Source organism: Fistularia commersonii, chromosome 22 (assembly GCF_037954325.1).
Source record: "Fistularia commersonii isolate RoL2024-O1a breed Wild chromosome 22, RoL_Fcom_v1.0, whole genome shotgun sequence".
Lineage (NCBI taxonomy): Eukaryota > Metazoa > Chordata > Actinopteri > Syngnathiformes > Fistulariidae > Fistularia > Fistularia commersonii.
The window spans coordinates 6,778,470-6,804,983 of NC_141305.1; the positions used below are offsets into that span (position 1 = coordinate 6,778,470).

At 45.7% G+C, this 26,514-nt stretch overlaps 1 protein-coding gene across 2 annotated transcripts in view; it reads right to left on the reverse strand.

Moving 5' to 3' along the window:
• The window catches only part of wdfy3 (WD repeat and FYVE domain containing 3), a 98,661-nt gene that overhangs the window by 38,367 nt on the left and 33,780 nt on the right, over window positions 1–26,514 (reverse strand). For both annotated transcript variants that reach the window (XM_086169171.1, XM_086169172.1), the window contains exons 9-19: window positions 22,460–22,936; window positions 22,214–22,324; window positions 18,569–18,762; window positions 15,569–15,840; window positions 13,648–13,845; window positions 11,599–11,682; window positions 10,338–10,539; window positions 10,004–10,218; window positions 8,585–8,697; window positions 6,062–6,299; window positions 529–629 (exon numbers count right to left, since the gene is read on the reverse strand). In XM_086169171.1, coding sequence (XP_086025297.1) covers window positions 529–629; window positions 6,062–6,299; window positions 8,585–8,697; window positions 10,004–10,218; window positions 10,338–10,539; window positions 11,599–11,682; window positions 13,648–13,845; window positions 15,569–15,840; window positions 18,569–18,762; window positions 22,214–22,324; window positions 22,460–22,936 — 2,205 coding nt within the window. The remainder of the gene's footprint in view (window positions 1–528; window positions 630–6,061; window positions 6,300–8,584; window positions 8,698–10,003; window positions 10,219–10,337; window positions 10,540–11,598; window positions 11,683–13,647; window positions 13,846–15,568; window positions 15,841–18,568; window positions 18,763–22,213; window positions 22,325–22,459; window positions 22,937–26,514) is intronic.

Here is a 26,514-nt window from a genome sequence, read left to right on the forward strand (position 1 = left end):
TGCCCTCCTTGCCAAAAGACGCCGCATACATATTTATGTGCACGAAGTCCAAGGATGGACTGAAGACCTTTCAGTCAATGGACGGGGGGGATCTAGAGTAGTGAACGAAAAAGAGGGGATGTTGGGGATTGAAATCAAAGAGGGAAAAAGGAGGAGAAATGTGCGATGGGAGGAATGATGGGATGGAAGGCTTATTTATAGAGGAGGAGAAGGCGGGAGGAGCAGAGTTGCATGAATCCTCATCCTCAAGGAGTCTATGACGGCTTAATATCACGTAACACGTGGAGGGAGGAGGAGTCACTGACCCCCGGGTTCGGGTTACCGTGGCAACCGTCTCCGCCATCCGGCCCGGCTGAGGGTCGGACGACCTTCCGGCTGACTTGAGGTCCCAAGTCGACCCGTCACTCCTCCGGCAGCGATCGTTCTCCAGAGAAACCTGATTTTTCCCGCTGGGAAATTGATTTTTCTCCATTTTTCGGTTTTTATCTAACCGCGAACCTCCTCTGGAGGCGCGGACCCGCCGCTCACCTGTGCCCATCCCGCTCAGCACGGCCCCGTCGCTGACCCCCGAGGCGTTGGTGTTGTTGGTGGGGGCGTTGTGCGGCGCCAAGCTGGGCAGGAACAAGCACCTGGACGGGACACACACAAACAAAAGCAAGGATGTTATTCAGAGAGAAGACGCTTGCAGGGGGGAACCTGCTCGCAAAGCTTGCGGTGGAAAGCGAGGTTCCCGGGTGTGCTCGGCGGTGGAATATGGAAATGCGGGGCTGCCGAGTGCGGCGGTATTAATTATGGATGAAAGCGGGCCAGAGGTGGGATGAAAGAACGCCGGCGAGCTCCCGCTTTCAAAGAGGAACCCGGACGTTCGCGGTCAGGAGCGTCACGTATCGTGAGCGGAAAATGAAAAAGCCGAGTCCGGAAACAGAGAGAAGGACGGTGATACAACACTTTTGCGGGGAACGGTTGCAGAAATCTACCAGAATGTCATTAAAAACTGAAGTGAAAAAGTCTTCCAAAGATCAATGAGATATTAAAATTACTTGAAAAAAAAAAGGGATTCATTTTTCTTAATACTAAAAATGTTATGTGTTTTCAAAAAATCAGTTTGTTGAAAATCTTACAGAAATTAAAATTTGAAAAATAATTGCAAGAGTGAAGCCACAGGTGTGTGTGTGTGTGTGTGTGTGTGTGTGTGTGGGTGTCATACTCTTTGGTTTGTATTGTCATTCATGGTTGGTGGTTCAATACCCGGCTCCTACTATCTGCATGCCCGATGTATGCCCATATCAGCCACCATCGGTGTGTGAGTGTGTGTTTGGTGTGTGTGTGTGTGTGTGTGAGAGACAGAGAGAGAGAATAGATGAATGCTACGGATTGTAAAATGGTTTGAAACCGTTCTATTTCTTTTTCCGAGCTCTAGCGCCACCTGCGCTCCTTTACGCGTGTCAATTTAATTAAATTAAAAACACATTTCCAACATGATGAAAAAAAAAAAACAACCCTCTCATTATCTTTCCTCATCTGTGCTTTTTGTAGTTCTTTATTATGAAGTCAGACATTGACGGGCGTCCCAGAGGCTGGCAGGGTTTCAAGGATGCTTTCAAGGGCACCGTCAAGGGCACATGCTTCAGTTCAGGGTTTTAAAGAGCGTCTGTCAAGCTAAAGAGGAGCCCACCCTGCTGCTTTTTTCAGAAACAATGTTGCGTTTGGCGCTCCCGCTCCCGCTCCCACCCCCCGAACCTGCGCATCTTCTTGATGCTGTAATACAGATACACACACACACACACACGCAGACATTCACACACACTCCTACTCTCGGGAGAATCTGCCAGCTTGCGATGATAATTTTCTTCTCTTCACAGAGTGTGAGGCTGCTTTTTGATTTTTTTTTTTATTTCTTCCACCCCCTTGTTTACAGGCACACAAACACACACACACACACACACACAGACACACACACACACACACACACACACACACACAGACAGAGGATCTTCCATCACAACACATGTGATTGCAGGTTGGCTGGTTGGTTGGTTGGCTGTGTGTGTGCATGCACTATGCATAATAGAGCAGGGTGTGTGTGTGTGTGTGTGTGTGTGTGTGTGTGTGTGTGTGTGTGTGTGTGTGTGGGACGACTGATGTGTGGGATTCCTAATAGCAGAAGGAGCATCAATATTTCATGTTGACAGATGGGAGGGAAAGGAGGGGCACACACACACACACACACACACACACACACACACGTGTATGTGTGTGTGTGTGTGTGTGTGTGTTAATGTCGAGCAGAAAGTGGGCCAGTGTTTTCAGGAGAAACTCCATGTTCTATTCTGATGCGGCTGCTGTGACGGGTCTCAGGGGGTCTCGTGGGCGGGGGAAGCGATGACAGTGGCGCTGTTGAACGACTGGGCAGAAAGTGTGTGTTTGTGTGTGTGTGTGTGTGTGTGTGTGTGTTGGTAACTAAGGCCTAAAGCGTGGGCTTGAAAATTTGGTGATAATGTGAAAAATATCTGAAACATGAAAACATTTGCCCTCCATGTCAGGTTACTGCTCGCAGTCTCCCTTTATTTATTTCTAACATTAATTGATTTCTTTCAGGCATTGATTTATAGATCACTTAAAAGGAATTAATGCTGAACATTGTTTAATTTACTGACTCCCCCCCCCGGGCATTATTTAGCTACTCTCGAGGTGATTTGTGAATTTTGATGCGTTTGTTTTTTGCAACCCGTCACGTCGGCCCGTCCATAATTAAAGCTGCGGCTACTGGAAATAAGCTGAGAACAAATGTGTGTCAAGGAGACACCGAAAACAAACAAACAAACAAAAAAAAAAAATTTCAAGAAGCTCTGGTTAGTTAAAGCAGGAGGCCACAAAACAAAGGGACAAAACCTGGGTGACAGACGTCAGTGATGTCAGCATCCGCCTCGACGTGGCCTTCTTGTTTCTGAAAAGGCAGACACTTCATGTTTTCCCTCTCCAGGGATCGGGGTAATCCAGGCCATGGCGGCTTGAAAAACACCCCCAACCCCCCGCCTGGATTACTGTCTGGAACCACTATATCAAGTCATTTGGGTCAAACGGTGCAGTTTGATAGGGGGGGGGGGGGTCTTCCTATTAGAAATAACAGCATCTAGGTCAGCGGTGTAAAACTCGGTCCGGGGGCAACATACAGCCAAATTTGATGTCAAGGGAGCCGGACCAGGAAAATTATAGCATAATTACCTAGAAGTAACACCCAGTCCAAATTTTTTCTTTGTTATTGTGAAAAGGAGAACAGAAAAATTATAAAAATCTTTAAATGTAATAAACTGTTCCTTTAAAATTCCTACATGACTAACAACAAGAGATTCTTCAAGAAAAGTACTGTAATTTTCGGCTGATAAACCGCGACTTTTTTCACTTAAACAATGATGCGGCTAGTATATGGATTTTTTTTTTGGGGGGGGGGGGGGGGGCAAAGAGCTTCACGCCGCTAAAACGTTTATCCTCGTCACATCGGACCGATGAAATGACCAGGGGAAATTCTGAGTCCGTTGAACTCCGACACCGAAGAAGACGACCTTGCCGGTTTTAGTGTGCAAAAGGAAGCCCAAGATAGCGATCGGCTAGCCGGTGGGGCTTCTGTTGAGGTGTTCTCAATAGTCCGGAAATTACGGTTTGTGCAATTTCAACAGCACTATGTCCTGCTTCTTTCTTCTCAGTTCTTTGTGCACTTTCTTGTATTTTTCGACATGGCGAGTCTCATAGTGGCACCAAAATTTGCTACATCCACACAAAACATACAGGTTTCTTATTAACCTCAACTAACAAATAAGAAGCGGCCCTTTTTTGGGGGGGGGGGACAACCCTACACTGGATGTTCGCTTTTCTCCTTTTGACAACAACATCTTGCCGATAAGGGTGACTGGGCCAACGGAAAACCGGGTAAATTTCTAATAATAAGACAAAATGCTATTTACAGACCCGGAAGCTGCTGTGCTACAACCTGCTGAAAGTTCTGAGTCACATGGTGTTGTGCCACGTAGCTAACCCTGACTAAAATAGTGCGACCCGAGCAGACGAAACGGGAACTGTATTTCTATTTTTTAAAAAGTAGTTAATGATCTTCTATATTTTTTCAAAATGTAGATTTAATTCCATGGCCTGAACTGGATGCCCTGGCGGTCTGGTACCAGCCCACGAGCCCTATATTTGACACCCCTGATCTAGGTATTAATCTGCTGTACCCGCCAGCTGACCCAGGATGTAAACACACGAGGGGCAACAAGGTAAATTATATCTCTGATCTCGTTTTGAAACGATGGCGCGTGGAATTTTGGCGCAGTGAAGACAAGACCATGTAAAGCTGATACACACCAGATGTGTGTGTTCTCGTTCAGTGACACTGACGTTGAAGAACCCTGAGCCAGGAATATCTCCACCCCCTGCTTCCCCTGCTTCGGTCTCCACGGATGTCATCCCATCCCCAAACAAATCTCTTTATAACTACAGAAAATGGCTACTGGCGTTTGGCTACTCAAACGTCAGCGACCCAAGCCCGATGACCTTTGGAGGGGCGGTGGCCCCTCCGTCCGTCCTCATGAATATTATCCCGGGTTACGTTGTTTACTGTGTGTCACTGCAACTCGTAAGCATGTGTGCGTGTGTGTGTGTGTGTGTGAGAGAGTCTCAAGGTCGCCAGCACAGCCGTCATTCCTGACGTGGGGCGGCGGGCCGACAACGCCGATGCCAGAGCCCCCCGGACGTGACAGGGGAGGTGGAAGAAATAAGCCTATTTGTATGCGCCGTTCCACTGCCAGAGGCCCATAATGGAGTCAGGCTGTGACAGTTCCAGGTGAAAAACAAAAGCCACAAACACACACACACAAACACACCTAGTGTCATTACATCTCGAAAAGAGCATGCAGTGGACCCTGAGGGGGAGAAATATCAGGAAAGCAGAAAGACGGGGGGCTAGTGAAGACTGGGTTTCTTGTTTTACGGTTGGACAACAAAACAAAAAACAAAACCTGGCAGTCGAACAAGGTTTCAAGCAATGGGTGAGACCAGGCCGCCATCGAGGGTCAGAGGACACGAGAAAAATAAAAAGAATAAACAAACAGACAAGGTATTTCTGCAGCGCAGATAAACGCGGCAGGTTGTCGAGCAGTCATTGAAGGAAAAAATAACTATCAATTATCTGGGATTGTAACAACGTTTGAATAGAAGTGAGGGGGATTTGGGATTAAAAGCATCTTCGTGTGGATGCAGAATCTAATTAATTTGTAGAAAAAAAAAAAAAAATCAAAACTTTTGTTTGGGAGAAAACCTAGAAATTTGCTCTTGGTCTAGTAAATTGACAGACAACAGCTTCTGAGTCAAGCTGTCACTCACAACTGGCATCGGCCAATGACAGACGAGACTCAGTGTCCCGCCCCCTTTGCCAAAGCCTTAACTCACTGCCAAGAGCAGTTGATGGTTACACTATTTTCCCAATGATCCATTTTTATCATGACTTAGTTTCGTCCAACAGACCGACAACTAGCAGCTAATCTCTGTTTAGGTGCTGAATCGACCATGGGACAAGGCAGCCAGTCGAAACTGCTGAGTCACAGAAGAAGAAATTAGATCAATTGAACCTAAAAGTCAAATTGGATGCTAAGCTAAGTTGAAGGTAGTCATGATAACCTTAGCGTGTTGATGCACAATGCTACCATAGCAAGATCAGCAAGATTATTACTATTTCAAACAACTGAATGGCTAAAACTTTCCCCCATATGCAAATATTCTTTTACAAATAATCTAAAACAGGTAGGGGAATTCTCGGTAACTTCTGTTGTCATGGTTACTTAAACCATTCACTACATATGTACGCACCATTATCATCGGAATACACCCCGAAAGTGACTGCAAGGGGACTTCAAGAATTGGTTTTGCTGATTTTATTGTCGCCGTGGTTACTTGATGGGCATGCGATTTATTCGTGCACGCATGCAGTACTTCAGGTGAAACCGCGAGGGGAAGCGCTCGCTCAAAAGGACTTTGGGAACCACGAAGCCGCATGTGACGACTGACTTACCCGAAGCCCTCCAAGGAGGTGTCGAACTCCACGAAGGCGGGCGTGACGGCCGAGCCGTGGAGACGGATGTCGTGGGGCGTCGTCATGGACACCAGGCACTTGACGCGGGTGAGCGGAACGGTGCTGCCCTCGGCGGAGCGCACCAGGCTGCGGCTGATGCGGTACTGGCCGTTGTCCTCGGCCGGCGTGGCGAAGACGCTGTCGGGCCCGAAGCCCTCCATGGACATGGTCATGCTATCTGTGAAGTCAGGAGGGTCCGATCGGGATTAGGACCGCGAGCCGTAACCCAACACATACACGACAGGAATTGGGAGCTCAGAATATTAATGCGAGATTTGTTGACACAGGTGTCCCACGTGTAGCGTAAGCTAATCGAGTTAGCCGCGAAGGAATTATTTCCTATTTCACATCTGAAAATCCGAGGTCACACTGCACTGGATCGAAACATAGGATGAAGAAACCTGCCGGCAACTGTTTTCTGATAACCTATTGAGATATATGCTATGCTAAAACTAAGAGCTAGTACTAATTTTTATTTTTAAACGGGGAATTCAGTTATGACTCTTCAGCGCACAGAGCTAAAGAGTCAGGAGCTCAACAGCCACACTGTAGCTCATGCATTAGCTTTAATGCTAGCATGCAGAGGAAACACACTGCATTTTATCATTAACATTCCGGTCTAATATTCCGGAGCAAGCTGTGTGAAATCAGGCTGCTAGAAGTTCAGCTACATTGTGCTCACGGGGTCACAGGGGTGGAGGACCAGAGCCAAAGTCCCGGCTGACATTAGGGCGGGGAGAGGCGGGGCTTACGTTCCTGCAGACTGCGCTCAGGAGATTATATTTACCCAGAATGTAGCATAAACGTATATTTAACGGCCGGGTGTCTCCTCCATGACAAAAATGTTTCCTCCGGCCGCACACAAAGCAGTAATTAGGAGGAGGAGGAAGAGGAGGTTTAATAGACATTGTCAACTGGGAGCAGACACAATAAGCAATTAGGACCTGCTGAGGAGCTGACGCAATTACAAACATTAGCAGCTGCTGTTGGGAATATAAAGACTGCTAGCATCAGGATCCATGCTTGCAAGCAGATCTTTGTTTAAAGGGCCCTGCGAGCGACTGTGAGTGTGTTCATTTGTCTGCATGTGTGTGTGTGTGTGGGGTGGGTGCTTGAGTTCTAATCGGGACATTTTCGAGTTTCCTCCGACAACCTGCTGCTCTGCCTGCAAATTAAACGAAAGTCTGTTATCGTGCCGGTGCAATGGGCCGGAGACCTCATCGGTATGCGCCGCACGTCGTCCGCAGGCAGGAAAACTTTTGTGTGCAGAAAAAAAAAAGTTTCCCTTATTGTGCAGTGGGATTCTTAAAAACGATGGCCTCTGGGAAAAGAAATGAGTTCAGGCCTGGGGAGAAGGGGGGATGGTGGGTTTGTGGGTTTGTGGGGGGGAACGCATTTCAGTGTTTTCAGGAGGCTGTTTTTCTGCTAACAGGTCGCAGCGTGTCTGTAGAATAATTGAAATAATCACATCTTCCATGAACAACACGGCAAATGATGAATCTCCTGATGATGTTTTGTATATTTAAGGTGGATCTAACCGGGTTATGTTGTGAAATAGCTGACGTTTTTTTCCATTAACATTTTTAACATTTTAATAGGTTTTAATCGGGTAAGTGTAACACATAAGTTTTCATTTCTATATTTCCTGTATGTGAGATTTTCGTTCAAGCATTGTAAACTCAACAAAGAATAGATGATAAAAAATAAAGATTTATAAAATGCATATAAAATATAATAAATAAAAAGAAGAAAAAAAAATCTCACTCTACATATATATATATAGAGAGAGAGAGAGAAAGATATTTAGAAAAACAAATAAACAAAAAAAAACTACTTAAATTTCTATCGGTAAGATGTTGCATCAAATTAACTGACCTAACACTAGTTAGCTTAGCACAACGAATGAGGGGATATGGTAACTGTTAGCATGCCTCAAACCCACTTCCCAACAGTCTGGGGCTGTCTTTTCAGAAAGAATTGATTAATTCTGAAGGAAATTGAGTACATTTAGTATTTTGTGACTTTTCCTCGCCATGTTATGGAACAACGCTGTGAAAGGACGTCACTTTCACATTGAGACCGCGTTCCTTGGAAGTGGCTGATAAGTGGCAAACCGATGGAGGCGATATAGAAATAACGATAGCAGGATTACGATTAATGGGAAAAAAGGAAGGGGAAAAAAAAAAAATTCATGCTTTGTCATGTGAGAATGCACAACTTTAAAAAAAAAAGCCAGATTTTTTAACGGACTTCTGTTCTGAAAGCTGAACAAATACAAAAAAACGAGCAAACGCTCAATTTCCGAGTCATTTGCTCCAACACTCCTCACTGGGCCGTGTTTATTAAATGGTAAAGTGGTAACAATTAACAAGATTAAAACCGTGACTCATCAGAACGGCCCCTTTGGCCAGGAAGCGGAGCCTGGCTGAATTGTCACCAAAACACAAAGAGGGTTTTTCTTACTTCTCATTTCGGCATCGTAACTGAGTGAGCTGGGCTTGTGGACCCGGTACTGTTTGAGCAGCTTCTTGTCCCAGGCGCCGCAGTTGAGAGGGTTTCCCAGACGTAAAAACTCCCTGGAAACAATTAAGAAAGGAGGTCAAGGGCAATAAGAAAAAAAAAAAAAAAACGATAATGTAAACATATTTGTAAAGATTTTCGGGGTAACAGCTAGCTATTGACGGTTAGCTAATCGAGCTGATTTTATTTAATTTTAAACTATTTTAGCTCATCTTTGAAACACGTTTTCGCTTCATTTCTCGCAATTTTCAAATCAATCGTGAACCAATTTTCGGGTCGCTCCATCACTCCTCTTTCTGTAATTCGGGATGAACCTTTCGGCTGAGGTTGAATCTTTACGCTTTTCCCTTTTTAGTCACAAAGCCCGGGTTGACATGGACGAATTTGAGAGGGTCCCTGCGCCTGCTGGGGCCCCCAAGGACCTGATGTCTTCATCCACCTGTGGCCTACTGATGGCGCCGTCGTGCCGCATAATCGCCGCACGCACCCGATGCGAGAGACAAGCGTCTTGACAGCGTTCCCGTGGAGACCGGGGATGGGGAGAGAGGGAGACTGACGTTGATGCTGACGTGCCACGGAGGAAGACAAATGGGGGGTGGAGGGGATGCTGGGGGGGTTGACAGTAGACTGACAGCACATGAGCGCGGCGGGCAGGGCGCAGCTGAGGGGACGACAGGAAGCAGATTGACGGGCTCCTTCACCTCCACCGGTGGGGGAGAGGCGGATTTACATATGAAAGAAAGCAGGCGCCTTCGAATCGGCCGACTTGAATCTCCCGTTCCTTTGCTGGCCCGCTATCTCTTAACTAGTCGAGCGGGAAATGAGATTCTCCGTGAGTTTTCACCCACATACGCTGGCGTTCATCACGCGCGCGGGATGGGGGGGGGGGGGGCTGTCAGCGCTGATTAATCTGAAGGGCAAATGTTTCTGTGAGAGACGGCCCGAGGAGCGTCGGTAAACATACCCGGGGATCCGGCTAAGCGCTGGGATGTAAGCCGCGGCGTTTTTTTTTTTTTTTTTTTTTTTAACCCACGTTTTTACACATTTCTCAAATTTGGCCTCAAAGGCCGGAACTAATCTGGTCTGAGCTTTTTTTCCCGTCTCCATGGTAATCGTCAGGTCTTGTAGACCCTTGCTGAGTTCAAGTTTTTTTTTTCCCAAACTGCAGGGTACATTTTGAAAAACTTACTGATATCACAGGCGCTGATGATACTCATGTATCTTCTTATTGAGTTTCTTGATTCCTTTAACTTCTATGTAATTGTTTGCATCTTTAATATTATCTGTATTATTCAAAGCACCTTTTTCATTTAATTAAAAGTGCAAATTTTTTTTCTAGGTAAATGACTCGGTGTCCCGTACCTGAGTGCCATGGGCTGCAGCGCCTGCGAGGCCAGCCTCTCGAACATGCGCTGCAGCGGAGGGTGCAGAGGGTGGTCCTCGTCTCCCAGGGCCTGACTACAGCGCTGCAGCAGCCGCTGGGGGAGGCAGGCCTCGCACAGCACCTGCTGGTTCCTCTCGCTGTTCACCAGCACCTGCAGGATGTTGGCCACCGCCAGCTGCAGGTCAAGGGCGTGCTGCAGGAGGGGGGGAAAAAAAACACACGCGCGGAGACGTCACCCCTTTCCATCCGGAGTGGTCTGGATTGATGCGTGTGTGCGCTAATATCAGCTGATCAATATCCCGCCGTCCTCACCTCGGGTTGGCTGTCGGAGGAGACGGAGGGCAGCAGGTCCAGGACGGCCAGCACGGCGCCCGGGTGGATCACCACCGTGTCGGACGAAGACGAGGAAGAGGAGGATGTGGCGACGGGGTGGGCGGGGTTGGACAGGTGGAGCTTCAGGTCTGTCAGCACCTTGATGGGAGCCGGGGGTCCTGACGTGCCGTAGTAGCCGTGTCTGGGGGGAAGAGAGGGACGGCGGGTCACGTCACCGGACCGCTTACAGAGGGGATGAGGAGGGGAGCATCGGACGAGGAAGAACTTGCAATCTTTTATTTGACGTAATTTGGCATTCATTTCAAGAAACCTGAAATAGCGGTTCGACAACCGCCGCAAGCTTTTGCAGAACCTAACAAACACAAAAAAAAAAAACACAAAAAAAAAAAACGGGGCTGCTGAATGTTAATAAGCGTGTAAATAACAATAGAGCATTTGTTGCTGTTAATAAAGCCAAACGGAAACGACTGATTAAAATAGTAAGCGCGGGAGGGGACCGAAGGAAGGGAATGGGAGAAGAAGACAAATTTTGAAATGTTTCAAAGAATTACAAAAAATATAAATAAAAAAGCCTTTAATAAAACTCCGTGTGCACTGAAATGCGACCTTTTCATTTATCAGACTTGGATAAAAAATAAGAACCCAGCTTGCTCGATGAAGAGAAATTATCAATGTGATTTTTCTTTTTTGTAATCTTTAGCAACAATATTATTATTTTATATTATTTTTTTAGAGGGGCTTGCTGCTGTGCTGTAAAATATCTAACTGGTTCACAACGAGGGGAGAGTTAAACGGGAATGTCCAGGTGGTGAGAAGTGGAACAATCATCAGCGGGATCCTGGATAAATAAGAAAAAGTAAAAAAAAAAAAAAAAAAAAAAAAAAAAAAAAATCAAATATGACATTTTATCAAAATCATCCAGAAATAACTCGCATTTTCGGATCGCTTTAAAGAAAAAAAAAAAAAAGGAAAAAAAAAAAAGAAAAGAAAATGATCTGTCAACCAGAAAGAAAACAAACAAAAAAATAAAACTCCTTTCAGGGACATCGAGAGATCGTAATTCTTGATTTTTGCAGGTTGGTAACCTGAAGTTAAAGATCATTTCCAGAAAATGATCCAATCGATCGTCAATCAAAATCAGAGGAGGCGGGGGGGGGGGGGGGGGGGGGGGGGTATTTATCTCCTGAAGGTGGAGGAGGTGCAGGGAGGGTGACAAAAGGCAACAGGGCGACGTAGCTACCTCTTCCTGGCGAGTGCTGGCGTGCCCCACGGCGAGGGCAGCGAGGTCTCATGAGTCAGGCAGGGAGGCACCTGCTCCGCACGACTGAACACACACACACACACACACACGCCCGTGCGAACACACACACACACACACACACACACACACACACAACACATAAAAAGAAACCCACAGACACGCATGTGGATGAAGAGAAGGAAACAGATGTGGGTGTACATTTGTCACACGCGCACGCACGGACGGACACACACGCACACACATACACAGCCGTGCAGATGGACCAGGCCGGGGATGAACAGCCAGACAGCCCGGGGGGGGTTAGAGGAAGAAAAGGAGGGAGGGAGAGAAAAGAGGGAAAGAAGCTTGTTAGTGGAAAGCAGACCGGAAAACGAGTCGAGAGAGCGTCGGCCCGGAGCTCATGCACAAGACGGGTGGCGTTGCCATGACGACAAGGGGCCGTCTACCGGCACCGCCGGGTTACGTTCATAAATGTGAAGCGTGTGTTCTGTGGCACGTGTGACCTTTGACCTCGGGAGGGGACGCGCATGCAGAGAAGAGATGAGGAATGGACTGAAAAAATAAACATTTCTGAACTGTATTTAGAAAAATTGTACAAAAATCCTGTTTACTATTCAAGGTAACATAATTGCTTGGTGTTAAATAATAGATTTGTAGGTTACTCGAGGTTTCTCCTCAATGTCTCCCTTCTGCAGTTAGTTTTTTCTGAGTTTTCTCCCTGGTGGTGTGGCTGCCGCAGATGTCCCACAGGCGGCCTTCTCTCTAGGCTAATAAGCCTTTGCGGCCCATTTGGGTGTGTTTCAGATGAACACGCACGCACGTACACACACACGCACACACACACACGACCTGAACAGCTGTGTGTTCACTGGGCTCACATGCAGGAATTAACCAGGTTAGACACATGATCGGTCCAGGAAGTGATCTGATTCCGCTCAGGTTAAAAACAAAGCGATGGGACTTTGTGATCAAAAGCAGGCGCTGACCACAATGGTTTACTTTTATTTGTTTATATATTATTGTCTCTATTGAATAGTTATATAATAAAAACAGATCCCCTATGGGAGCAGTCAGAGGAGACAGAAGGTCGAGAAAATTCATGTGAAAAACCACAGACTGTGCGTGTTGTGTTTGTGTGTGTGTGTGTGTGTGTGTTTGTGTGTGTGTGTGTGTGTGTGTGTGTGGCCAGGGCAAAATATGCATTCGCATGTGTTTTGTTGTATCCATAAAGAGGCTGAGAAAATGTTGTAATATCAGTTTTTACTGGTAATTATTTACATCTATTTGGCTCCGTATTAACTTCGGAGTCGTGCCTGTGTGTGCAACAACGTTGATGCTAAAGCTAGAGGCTAGTCTATGATAACAATACATATTTAACCATGTCTTACATTTAATAGTTAATATTTTAGAGGCACCGATTAAAATTTTAACAGACTTATAATATTAGGGTCATTTTTCTGTCAACTTCACGGCATTAATTTAGAGTGACGAAATATGTCACTTTATGTTAAACCGTAATAATACAGTGTGTGGACTTGCCAGCAGCTAGCCTCACTCTGTGATGCCTCGCCAGCTGCATTAGCATCTCGAAGGAGTTCAGCTGCTGGGACTCTTCACTCATTCATTCCCATTGACGTCCTTGTTTTTGATGGTTGGTCACATGACCTTGGTTCTAGGCATCTTATCACTTAGCTTTTGCTAAGCAAGCTAACTATCCGCTAGTGATGACACGGGTATATGATATCTGCCGTACGGGGGCGACTTTGCAGAAGACACTCGTCTTCCTTTGGGAAAAAACAAGCCGAAATCAAAGCTGTTTAGAAATAAATTTGCCAGCTGTGGTTGGGAGACATTCTCGAGAATCTCAAAGCACCCAACTAGCAATTTCTTTCTACGCCTAAACCAGCGTGAAACTGTTTTTAACTTGCATCTTGACACTTCTGAACCATATAGGTCATTTCCCCTTGGGATATTAGGAAATGCGTGGTGGAATACCAAAAAAACACCAGCTTTACGTGAGCGACAGACCTGTCGAAGGAGTCGGTGGCCATCTTGTACAGGTATATGAAGAGCTTGCCACAGTGTTTGAGCGTCGGACACACGCTCTCCCCGGCGCAGCCGCCAGGCGCCGCCTCCTCCTCCAGCAGCCTCTGGAAAGGCTGCGAGTTGGACGGGAAAACTGCAGTGGGGCCGAGCTTCTTGGTGTCAGAGAAGCAGCCCAGCAGCCTGGGGGGTCGGAGGCGGAAGAGGGAAATCAAATGAAAATATATAAATGAATAAATAACAAGGCATCTCTGAATTACTCTCCTTACGTCGGACAGTCGTACACACACACACACACACACACACACACACACACACACAAACGCAGCCGCTTCAGTGGCGCCCTGCATCAATCTGCCCCCGATTTCTGGAATAAATATCATTCCAGAAAATAAAAGCACAGCCTCTTGTCTGTTCTCTGCAACAGGATTTACATCTTCTGTCATAGCCTGTTGTTTTTGCCCGTATTTCAAAGTGATGGTCGCAGGTTTGCACCACGTTTCTCCCCCGCAGCCGCTTTTGGACAACACGGTTCTGAGAAGCTCCGAGCTCGGATTACGTTCCAGGAAATACCCTCCTCCAGGGGGAACCTTTTAGTTCTGCATTCTCACGGGCAACAAGGGACCATGGCAGGGAAAGGTGTGACGTGCACCTAAAGGGCCGCGCTCAAAAATAAACCTAGGCAAAGGGCAGGAGCGAACCTGCCGCAGCATCCATGTCGTGCAGCAGGAATAATAACCAAAGACTAGCACCGATAGCGAACTCCGAACTTAACTTTCCTCACTTTAGTGCGAAGGGGGTTTCGACACAAAATGAAGAATTGGGACATCTGACTTCACTTTTCCTGCCATGTTAATTCTTCTGCTTCTTTACCTCCTCCATCTAACCCTGTCACTACATCCATAAGTCTTCTCTTCGGTCTGTCTCTGGACCTCCTGTCTGGCAGTTCCAACCGCAGTATATTCACAAACCATCTCAGTCTGGCTTCTTTGACCCTCTCTCTAAAACATCTAACATGTGCCTCTGCTGGACTCATTCCTGATCCTATCCATCCTTGTCACTCTCAAAGAGAACCTCAACATCTTCATCTCTGCTACCTTCAGCTCTGATTCTTGTCTTTTCCCCGATGCCACTGTCCATACAGCATCGCTGGTTTCACCACTCTTGCATATCTTTCCTTTCATTCTTCATATTCTTATCACCCATCACCCCTGGCTGTTTTTTCCAGATGCTCCTAACTGCTTGAATGCATTTCTTGACCTCTTTTCCACACTCTGCTCTGGACTGTTGACCCTAAGTACCTACTAAAATCCTCCAGCCTCTTGATCTCCCTTCCTCACCATTCCACCCGGGTTCGTGTCATTGACAAACATATATTCTGTCTGCATCTAGCCTGTATTCCCCTCCTTTCCAGAGCATAGCTCCACCTCTCTAGATCTCTATATTTCCGCCGCCTGTTCCCTGCTCTCACCACAGTTCACAATGTCATCTGCAAACATCATGGCATCATGGAGATTCCTGTCTAACCTCATCTGTCAGCCTGTCCATCATCACAGCAAACAAGAAGGGGCTCAGAGCTGATCACTAAGTGAGTCCACCCTGAACTTCTCTGCCATACCTACAGCACACCTCACCACTGTCTTGCAGCTGGCATACATGTCCTGCACCACTCTGACACACTTCTTTGGAATTTTTTAAGTTTAGGATTAAATTAACTAATAAATAGATGCTAATCAAAGTTGGTGGGAAAAAAACACACTCCCATGTTACGACACTGGAGTTTGTTGTTTTTTTTCTATTTATTTTTTAAACTTTCCCTTCAAGTCTCTTTTGTGAAGAGGAGCACTGGAACAAAACAATTCTGGTTCAAAGGTTGGCTGAGAATCTGCGGCGGGTGAGAGCTGACCTGACGGCGTCGGCCAGCTTCTCGTACTGGATCTCGGTGCGGAAGAAGTGAGAGTTGGCGGGCTCGTAGCGCATGGCGGCCGTCAGCGTGCAGAAAACGGTGTGCAGCAGCTCGAAGACCTGGTTCTGGTTGACCCGCTCCCAGCCGTGGCGTGGCGGCTGGCATAGCGAACGCTCCATGGCGACCAGCAGCGAGGTGACGTAGACAAAGCCGCCCACCTTCCGGAACACTGTCCTGGTGCGGTGGCTCTCGCGCAGGACGGAGAGCAGCGCCTGGGCGGGTGAAGAGACGAAGAGAGGGTTTTCTGATCACTTCTTGTTAACCTGAGGTCTGTTTCAGTTTGTTTTACGATCAAACGAACTCATTTTGGGGGCTGTCTTTTGCCCCTGCCAGTTTTCAGTTCTTCATAAACTTTTTCAAAGTATTTTCATTTTTAAACAAGCTTTCAAGTATAATTTCAGCAAGTTAGGCTATGCAGTGTGTGTGTGTACGTTTGTGTATGTCTTTGTCAAAAAAAAAACAAACAAAAAAAAAAAACTCACTAACCCAAGCTTACTGTTCTGTATATTTCCTGTGCATTGCGTATTTGCAAGTGTTATTTGCAGTCCCTATGTCCTCTATTGTAAGTCGCTTTGGATAAAAGCGTCTGCCAAATGCAATGCAATGTAATGTCATGTAATTTGTTTTAATCCCACCCATCGAACAGATTTCAGGGTCAGTTCTGAGTACTTTAATGCTAAATCCTAACCTCTTAAGAAAGCTAGCAAATTTGAATCAACTGTTTTACTCATTTTCAAGTAATTTTTAATATTTTTTTTTTAAATATCAAATGTAATCAAACATCAATTGTGAGTTCCGTACATCCAAGAAGGAACATCGAGGTCAATTTTAACAGATTCCCCGGTCAATTCATGCTGATTCAGAGCCGTGAAACTCGGCGACAACAGCAAACCCAGAGCTCTGCAGTGCCCTCCCGTGTCCCGGAGGTTTGAAATGTTGATTTGACTCGATAAGACGCTAAACCCTGTGTTGTTCGCGGGTCGGCTGCTTCTTCCCTTCGCTTTAGCTGCTGATTTGTTCTCCTCCATGAGCAAACTTCGTGTGATTTGTTTTCCACCGGATTTCTCAACTACTCTGCTTCGCTGCTCCTCTCACGGGGAGAGCTTTATGGGCTTTAGGGTTCAGTATCGCACCGCTTGGATTTTGTCTCTATATTTCTGCAGTTTTACCTTTTCTTTTCTGTTTTGCTTTTCTTTTTTTTTTTTTTTTGTAAAAAAAAAGTTTGAAGTTGTCGGCGAAGCACAAAACCGACATCAAACCATGACCCAGATTTTTAGCTGGGGACCCGAAAAAAAAAAAAAAAAAAACAGCACCGGGAGCGTCAAACGCCTGCGACGGGAGCGTGAAGCTGTGAGATGCTTCGGGAGGTTCAGAGTGACGAGGCGGGAAACGACTTGACGGTTCCTTTTCCTGTCTTTTGTTTTTCTACCTTTTCAAATATTTGCTGTTGTTTCTTTTTCCGTCTAGAACACAAATATTACAGCGATTGGAAGATGGGGGTGAGGGGGATAAACCTCTACCGAACAAAACCACTCCACTCCGACCCGAACTTCTGGTTTCACGTCATTGAATTTCAGGCTCATTAGAACTGCGGTTTCAAAATCATTTTTAGGATAATCACCGCTTCGTTTCCGGTCATCGCAGACAGACTTTATGTCATTTCCCTTTTCCTTCGCAGGTCATTACTTGTCGATTATCTTCAGTAATTATACACAAAGTAAATAATAATTGTCTTGCTGATTGTTAGTTCAGGGTCTGTTTACCTCTAAAACTGATATCTGTGGGTGAATCTCAAGTCTTCTGAAGACAGACATCTCTCTGCTGGTAAACAATTACATCTATGAAAATTCTGAATAACTTCTGAATGCCAGCAGGGAGTCAATAAAAGGCTGATATATTAAGCTGAACGAAGCCCGCCGTCAAGAAGTTTCTGACGCCACAGCATCTGTTTCCTGCCGCGCCGTCATCCTTTCTGTGTTGTCACCCCGTGTATCCTCTTCCTGCTCGGCACGCTGGGAAACTATTACCGGCCTCTCATTATGTGGCGGTGAAAGCGACCCGACGGTGAGACATTGGGGTTAAACGCGCACATTCTCCAGGCTTATCGGCTTAGCTTCCGCGTCTGCGCCACGTTTCCTCCACGCACAAAGAATCCCAAACCCCCCCCACACACACACACACCCCCTCCTTCAAACCCGATGCGATATAATTCTGTTCTCTTCCCTATTTTTCCCTGATGACGGTCATAATTAAAATCCCTGATTTGCGAAACGCTGACAGGTTAATCCCAGCGCCGCCTCCAAGAGGCGTGAGAATTACCTTCTCTGAAGGTCGGGAATTTGGAAATGCAATTATGTTTCAGAAAATGACCTGCCAGCCTTACACAAGCATGCATATGTGTGTATGTGTGTGTGTGTGTGTGCGTGCACGCGTTTAGCCTCAGGACATGCAGGTACCAAAAGCAGCAAAGCTTCATATGCATATTAATCTCAGGGATTACAGACGTCCCGACATCTTTGGAAATGTTTCAGCAGGCAACTTTTCAACTGGACCCTGCAGGCGTAGTGAGTCACGTGAGGTCAGCCTTACGTTTTCCCACCGATCGATATCTGATCAATAAAGTATCTGATCCGTTTGTATCTAACAGGTGGACACCAAGGTTGGTATTTGTTTCATTTAAAGTTAGGCTGAGGTTAAACAGCCATCCAGTGCAGCAAGATGTTCCAGAATATTCATCAGTTGCAGCGCGACAACATCTGAATGCAGCTCGGTTGATTGCTAGATACTGATTATTGCTTTTTTTTTTTTTTTTTTTTTTTATTTTAAACTTTGAGATTTGGCAAAGGCTCCATATGCTTCATAAACTGCGGCAAGGAAACTGGCAAGAAATCACGAGCAATCAGTGTGTGTATGTGTGTGTGTGTGTGTGTGTGTGCTGACCCTCAGTATGTCTGTCTTCAGCTGCAGCTCGCTGGGCGGCGCCGAGTGCATGAGGCCCAGCAGCGTGCCCATGTCATCGTCACCGCTGGGCGACAGGACGAGCTGCTGGATGATGAGGAGGGCACGGTCCCGGCACTGGCGGTACTTCACGATGTTGTGGACGCAGCGGGCGCCGCCAAACTCCCGGAACAGGGCTATGGGAGGAAGAAGAGGGGGAGAAAAAAAAAAAATTGTGATTTTCATTTTTAAAGAATTCGATTTTTTTTGGGCGATATTCATAGATATATGCATCTTGTTATTATTTTCCTTTCGGCTTTTCCCTTCAGGGGTGGCACTACAGGGAATCAACCTCCTCCATCTAACCATGTTCTCTGTATCGTCCTCTGTCACGACACTTGTCACGGTCTTGTATACCTTTCCTTTCATTCTGGCTGATTCTCTTCTATCACACATCACCCGACACTTCAGGCCTGCTTGAATGTGTTTCTAAAATGCGTTTCCACACTCTATTGCTCTGGACTGTTGCCTCCAAGTACCTAAAATCCTCCACCTTCTCTATCTCCACTCCCAGAAGCCTCACCTTTCCACTTGGGTCCCTCTCATTCACACACATATATTTTGTCTTGCTGCGACTAACCTTTATTTCTCTCCTTTCCAGAGCATACCTCCACCTCTCTAGATGTTCCTTCAGCTGCTCCCTGCTCTCACTATAGATCACAATGTCATCTGCAAACATCGTAGTCCTGATCCGTCAGCCTGTCCATCACTACCGCAAACAAGAAGGGGCTCAGAGCTGATGCCTGATGGAGTTCCACCTCCACCTTGAACTTCTCTGTTACCCCTACAGACCACTGTCTCACAGCTGGGATAGATCTTTAATCATGTTTCTAGGCCATACAGTATCGCTGGTCTCACCACTGTCTTGTACACCTTTCCTTTCATTCTGGCTGATATGGTTTATGTCTTCTATGGCATAGTACCCCTGACACTTTTCTCCACCCAATCCAACTTCTTGATCTCCACTCCCTGTAGCCTCACCGTTCCACCTGAGTTCCTCTCAATCACACACATATACTCTGTCTTGCTTTCAAGCGCATACCTCCACCTCTCTAGATTTTCCTCAACCTGTTCTCAGCCCTCACTGCAGATCACTATGTCATCTGCAAACATCATGGTCCATGGGGATTCCTGTCTAACCTCATCTGTCAGCCTGTCCATCACCAAAGCAAACAAGAAGGGGCTTAGAGCTGATCCCTGATGGAGTCCCACCTCCACCTTGAACTTCTCTGTTACACCCACAGCACACCGCACCACTGCCTCCCAGCTGGCATACATGTCCTGCACCAGTCTAACAAACTCCTCTGCCACTCCAGATTTCTTCATACAGTACCATAATTCCTCTTTCGGCACCCTTTCATATGCTTTTTCTAGATCTACAGAGGCACAATGTAGCTCCCTCCGACCCTCTCTGTACTTGTCTATTCGTATTTTTAAAGCTAATACTGTAGTATTGTAGTATTCTTTCTAGGCATTAATATATATATATATATATTTATATATGCAACAAATTTTGGGGGAAAAAGCTATTCAGTGAGAAAGGGCACAATCTCTCAACATCTTGCTCTTGGAGGGAGGATTCTGAATTATTGAGAGGATGGCGCTCTCCTCGCCCCTTGTCATGTCTAAATTTGGTCTGAAAAGAACATCTTAAAATGCAACACTGACAGGCCGGCGCTCTGCAAGGGGGAAGAAGTGGCAAGATGACCATCCATTAAAAAAAAAAGAAAATAAAGACGCCTAAATATATCACAAAAATAAAGAAAGCAGAGTTGAGGTTTACTTTCAGTTTCGGTATTTTTTTTTATTTCATCTCATTGAAGTTTTATTGTCACTTTGAAATGCTGCCGTGTACACTAACTGAACTGAAACAATCAACCTTCAATAAACCTAAAAACAATGAAATGGGATAGCATTAAATCACTAAAATGAAATCAAAATCTGAAAATCTTCTGTGGAAATGAATGGAAAATAAAGGCGGCTACTAACAAATTAAATATTGGCTGATTTCATTTCTCTATCCCTTGTGCTTTTTTTTTAACGAACCCACATGTGGCTAGGAGGATGAGGATTAATTTTTAAAAATAGCAGATTCCCGCTGCCCTTTATCATCAGCGTCGCTCCAAAAAGGAGGCCCCTTCTACTCCTCGCCTCCTTTTTAGCGTTTCACAACAAAGCCTCCACCGGAGATCCCGAGGCAGCGCGTGTCAAAATGTCGGAATGGAAATAATAGCAACATTCTTGTTCAGTCATGGTTCTCTGAACTCTGTGTGTGTGTGTGTGTGTGTGTGTTTGTAGGCGTCAAGGTCGCACTGACTTGCTGGCAGTCCATGGACAACCTGTTGCTAATCTTTGTGACTCATCACATTTCTACAGCTGACTGACTGACACACGAACACACACAGAAAGAGGAGCAGGAGTGTGTGGTGGCGTTTGAAGCCTCCGCTGTGTTAGCGGTAATTAAAGCAGAAAATAACGTCCTTGGCTGTTCGCCGTCCCGCACGGTAGGACGCCCGTCGCCTGCGGCTTTGGACGTCACGCCACCACAGGTCCTCTTTGGAGGGCTTGGAGACACCCAGACGCCGGCCTTGGGTCTTTATCACTTTTTGAAGTGTGTTTTTTCTCATTGTGCTCATCAGTGTGTGTGTGTTTCCACACAGCAAGGCAGAGGTCACATGACTGACACACTTCCTGTTGTCCTGATGTGATCTATAATTAGACCCTGAGTGATACATCTCCTGTTCTTTCATTATCTCCGCCACGCCAGTCACAGCGGGTACAGGGAGGTGAGTTGACCAAACAAGTCATCTGTCAATCACAGGACCACGTATGGAGATATCTAACCTGCTGACCTTTTGGACAGAACCTGGAGAGAACCGACACACAAACGTCCAGATGTGTTCTCTTCCACAGGAGACATTTTATGGTCCTCTAACAACTTACTGGTTGGAGGGTGGAGACACTCTTTCACACGGAATACATTCATTAAAAGTAATATTAGAAGTGTAAACATCAAATATAAGAATCATTTTTCAATATCAATGCTCTTGAAGGCCAAAATTTACCCTCGTCCACCCTCTGGTGAGATCACTTAATGTTCCTCCAAACATTTGAGACTGGATCCATACTGATGTTGCTGTCAATTTTAAGGTTAATGATACCAAACCACAGAATACCAAGAATAGCATTTGCCCAATGTTTGTGATTTGTTTTAAAATGAAAGAGGACAAAAGTTAGACAGGAAAAAGTCATCTAAGGACATCTCTCGATTCGTCCTCCTCTCCTAGAGGAAACCAATAATCGTCCTGTCGTCTGGGTTGAAAATTCCAGAACCAGCCCGATGGCCTGTCTGACAATTCCCGCCTGCAACGCATTGCCATGAAGCCGTTTCTCGAAATCTACCGATTATTCCGGGATAGGACCGGCACGTCAGCCTGTCATGCATCAAGCGCTTGTGTTTGAAAACGAGAGATTGGAGCGGAACCATGGTTCTGAGCATGCCAGAAAGACCATCCGCAGGAAAGGGGAGCCCTGACAGAAGATGGAGCCATTTGTGTGTGTGTGTGCGTGTGTGTGTGTGGGCGTTACCTGCATTGGTGTTTGTGGTGTTGGAACCTTGCAGCAGCACAGTCAGGGTCTCCATCACCAGCCAGGCCAACTGCTTCTGCTCCTCTGCCACAATGTTGTGTTTGCAGTCGCCTGGAAGGACAGAAACAGGGCTTACTTTACCCACCACCTGTTTTTTTTTTTTTTTTTTTTTTTTACTTATGTTATTTATTTTGAGATCTGAGAGGCGGTGCTGCTGCTGCCACCTCCTTTACCGCGCCTCCTCACCCTGATCGTTGTTGTGCGGCTGCTGTGTTGCCGGTTCTTTGAGCAGGGCAGCGTACTTGTGCAGCAGGTTGACCAGCACCTCCAGCAGGCCCACCTCCCTCAGCACGTCGCTGAAAACGGGATCGTGCTTCGCCAGCTTCAGCAGCGTCCGGACGGCGGTGATGCTGCAGGCGTGCGACGTGCTGGACTTGAGCAGCACACTGACACTGAACAGCTCCTTGCATGGCACGTAGTTCAGGCTGAAGACCACGAACTCCAGCAGCTCGAAGTACTTGGCCTGGGCCTCGGGCAGCTTCGCCACGCGTTCTGCGAACTGCGACAGCGTGTGCTGCGACTCCAGGATGAAGTAGTTGGCGGGCTCCACGGCGTAGATGTTGCCGATGGCGTCGAGCAACATGCAGGCCAGGCGGCTGGTTTTCGCCCGCAGGAAGGCGTTCTGGAGCACCGAGAAGGCCTGGATGTTACGCACCGTGTGGCCTGTAGGGAGAGGTATAGTTAGTTTCCTCTCTAATCGGAGCTCGTACGACTCCTGGCTTGTTGGAGCCCCGGGTCGATGTTTTAGTGTGTCGATCAACATCCCTTAGAATCGACAAACCCGCTTCCACCCAGATCCCAACTACTGGCTCGGTGCTGTAACTGCAGACAAACTGAAGGGTTTTTTTGAGCAGTGTGAGGCAATAAAAGGACTGAATGAGCATTTGGGCGTTTATAAATTTTTAGTTAAGAATTAATACTCCTTTGACTTTCACCTGAGATCACATTGACTTCAACACAAACAACATTTTCATAAAAAACTAAAATTCATGAAAGACTTTGACGTATGGCAGTGGAAAGATAATTAAAAAAAAACATATTATGTTTGTTTCTTGCATCGGCAATCCAAGCACAGCAACGTCTTACTAAACACATACTCTGTTGTGTAAAACTCTACAACCGTAGTAGTCTGGGTTATGTGACATATATATATTTACAAACACATCTTTCCTTAAAAAGAAGTGCATTTTCTTTTTAAACTAATGCATTCAAAATTCAGATATGTTACTGCAATACCAAAACAACAAATAAACATTCAATAATAAGCCTTTCTCGTAAACTTTTCTCAACATGACATACTCAAAATCCAAGTTAGATTATATTTCAATTTTTTTTTTTAAATTGAAAAACTATTTCCGGCCCCTTCAGAATATTTTTTGAACCTCTGCATGCATTAGGATTTTCATAATGAGGTTGTCAAACTTCAAAATAGCTTTTGGTGCTAATTTCAATTAGCAACAGCGTTTCCTCACTGAGACGGAGGTAAAAGGATGTCAGCGTTGGACACGAACGCTTTCCATTTACAGATTGACACACACAAAAAAAACACCATGCAACAAGCACACACACACACACACACACACACACACACACACACACACACACACACAAAAGCACAGACAGTAACTGGGGTGACTAGTGCGCTAATTAGCCAGGTAAGTGAACCCTCACAACGTGGCGACTCCTGCTAATGGCTGTGCGCTCAGCTGGAGATGTCGTAGGACACTGTGCATGTGTGTGAGTGTGAGTGTGTGTGTGTGTGTGTGTGTGTGTGTGCGCGCGCGGGAACGCGAGTGTGCGGCTGTTCTATCTCTTTAGATACCCAGGAATATTTAATGTTACAGGATTAAATTTACCTGGGTGCGGGCAGAGTCAGATGCAAGGAGCAAAAACTGAAGCAACTTGCAGTGAGGGAAAAAAAAAAGAAAAAGAAAAACATTGTATTTGTTCCCGCAGGGAGAAAACGATCAACGATCAACGAGGACGAATTGAAAAGTCAAGAGAGACACTGATTGATAGACCCTGTTTTTAAGAGCCCTTGTCTTTGCCTGTTATACTAATGACACTGAGGTGTCGAGGGGCTCTCGGAGCCTCTTGGCCAGCCGGGTACAGCGATGGCGACTGAGGCGGCGAGAACCCACGTCACATATTACGGACGTGATGAGTGAACACGCTCGCTGCGGCCCGAGTGTTCATCTCGAAAGATTTTCCGGCACTGTCTCGGCTGCGTTTTGACAACGGCGCTATTAGGGATTATTTCTCCCCCGCCTGTAATCCCACTCCCAACAGCCACAGCAGACACACACGTAATTCAATTTCAGGCTGACATCTGACGTCGAGCCGCGGCTGAACGTGTATTAATAATTCATTTATTCCTAATGTCCCGCAAAGGGATAAATGTAAAATAAGGAAAAACTAATACGCAATACTTACTATACTAAAAAAAAAAAAAATAAATACAGCAAAATGACAAAGAATCAGCCAAAAATATTCAAAAACAGAAATTTTAAATCAGAGGTCAGATGGGCTGCATGGCTATCTGGAAGTAAGCGGTATTGACCTGTGTTGCTTTTGTATCGGCAAATACTGACAGAGCCCGCGCTCTGGGCACGCCGCTCACTAAGTTCTCTGACAAATAAGACGGGGCTGCTCCGGGTTTAAGAGGTGGCCTCAAATCAAAAGACAACCGGGGTGGAACCCTGAGCATACATGCCTAAGGCTCTTTTTTTAAACAATTTATGTTTCTGCTGAATACAGGTAGCGTTAAGAGAAAAATGACAGGAAAAAATAGGTAAAAAAAGAAAAATGTACGTATATATACAAATATACATATATGTGAGTGTATATGGTCACCTTCTTAGAATAAGAATTTGAGATAGAATAAGAAACTGAGATATTTTTGCCTATATCAACTCCTTATTGAATATATGGCTCTGTTTTTTTATCTTTGTAAAAAAAAATGACTGGCGATTATTTTGAGGAGGTGAAGATGTCAGAGTCCGAATCAGAATCGTTTTAATCGCCAAATGTATAATGTACACAGGAATTTTGACATGATATGTAAGCAGGAAAGCAGGAAATGAAAGAAGTTATAAGAAAAAGAAGCGTTAATAATAACCAGCAATAACTTCAGATATAACACACACAGACTATGCTTCGGAAATACACTATATGGCCAAAGGGATTCGCATACCTGCCTTGACTTGCATATGAACTAAAGTGACATTCCATGCCTGATCCATAGGGTTTAATGTGATGTCGTCCTTCCCTTTGCAGCTAAAACAGTTTCAACTTTTCTAGGAAGGCTGTCCTCAAGGTTCAGGAGTGTGTTTTTGAGAATTTTTAACCATTCTTCCAGAAGCGCATTTGCGAGGTCACACACTGATGTTGGACGAGAAGGCCTTGCTCTAAAGGAGTTCAATCAGGTCGAGGTCAGGACTCTGAGCAAGACAGTCGAGTTTCCACCCAACTTCAAACTTGGCGCAATGCAGTCAGACGAGTACCGTTCTGCTGGCGACCGCCAAACCCAGACTCATCCATCAGATTGCCGGATGGAGAAGCATGATTCGTCACTCCAGAGTCCAGCGGCAACGTGCTTTACACCAATGCATCCGACGCTTTGCAATACACTTGGTGATGTGTGGCTTGGAAGCAGCTGCTCGGCTATGGAAACCCTTCCTATGCAGCTCTCTGCACACTGTCCTTCAGCTAATCCAAAGGCCACGTGAAGTTTGAAGGTTTGTAGCGACTGACTACTGACTATGCGCCTCAGCATCCGCTGACCCCGCTCCGTCAGTTTACATGGCCTAACACTTTGTGGCTGAGTTGCTGTTGTTCCAAAACGCTTCCCTGTTCTTAAAATACAGTTGACTGTGGAATATTCAGGAGCGAGGACATTTCACAACTGGATTTGTTGCACAGGTGGCATCTTATCACAGTTCCAAAATGGAATTCACTGAGCTCCTGGAAGCAACCCATTCTTTCACAAATGTTTGTAAAAACAGCCTGCATGCTTAGGTGATTTTATACACCTTTGGCCATGGAAGTGATTGGATCACCTGATTCCGATTATTTGGATGGGTGAGCGAATACTTTTGGCCATATAATGTGTATACAATTTGTATAAATATGAATTTAAAATAATCCAGAGGTCATTTAAAAGCAAAAAAAAAAAATTTTTGGCCTAAATCAACTCTTGAATTCAACATATGGCTCAGTTGTTTGTTTTTTTCTGAAAAACT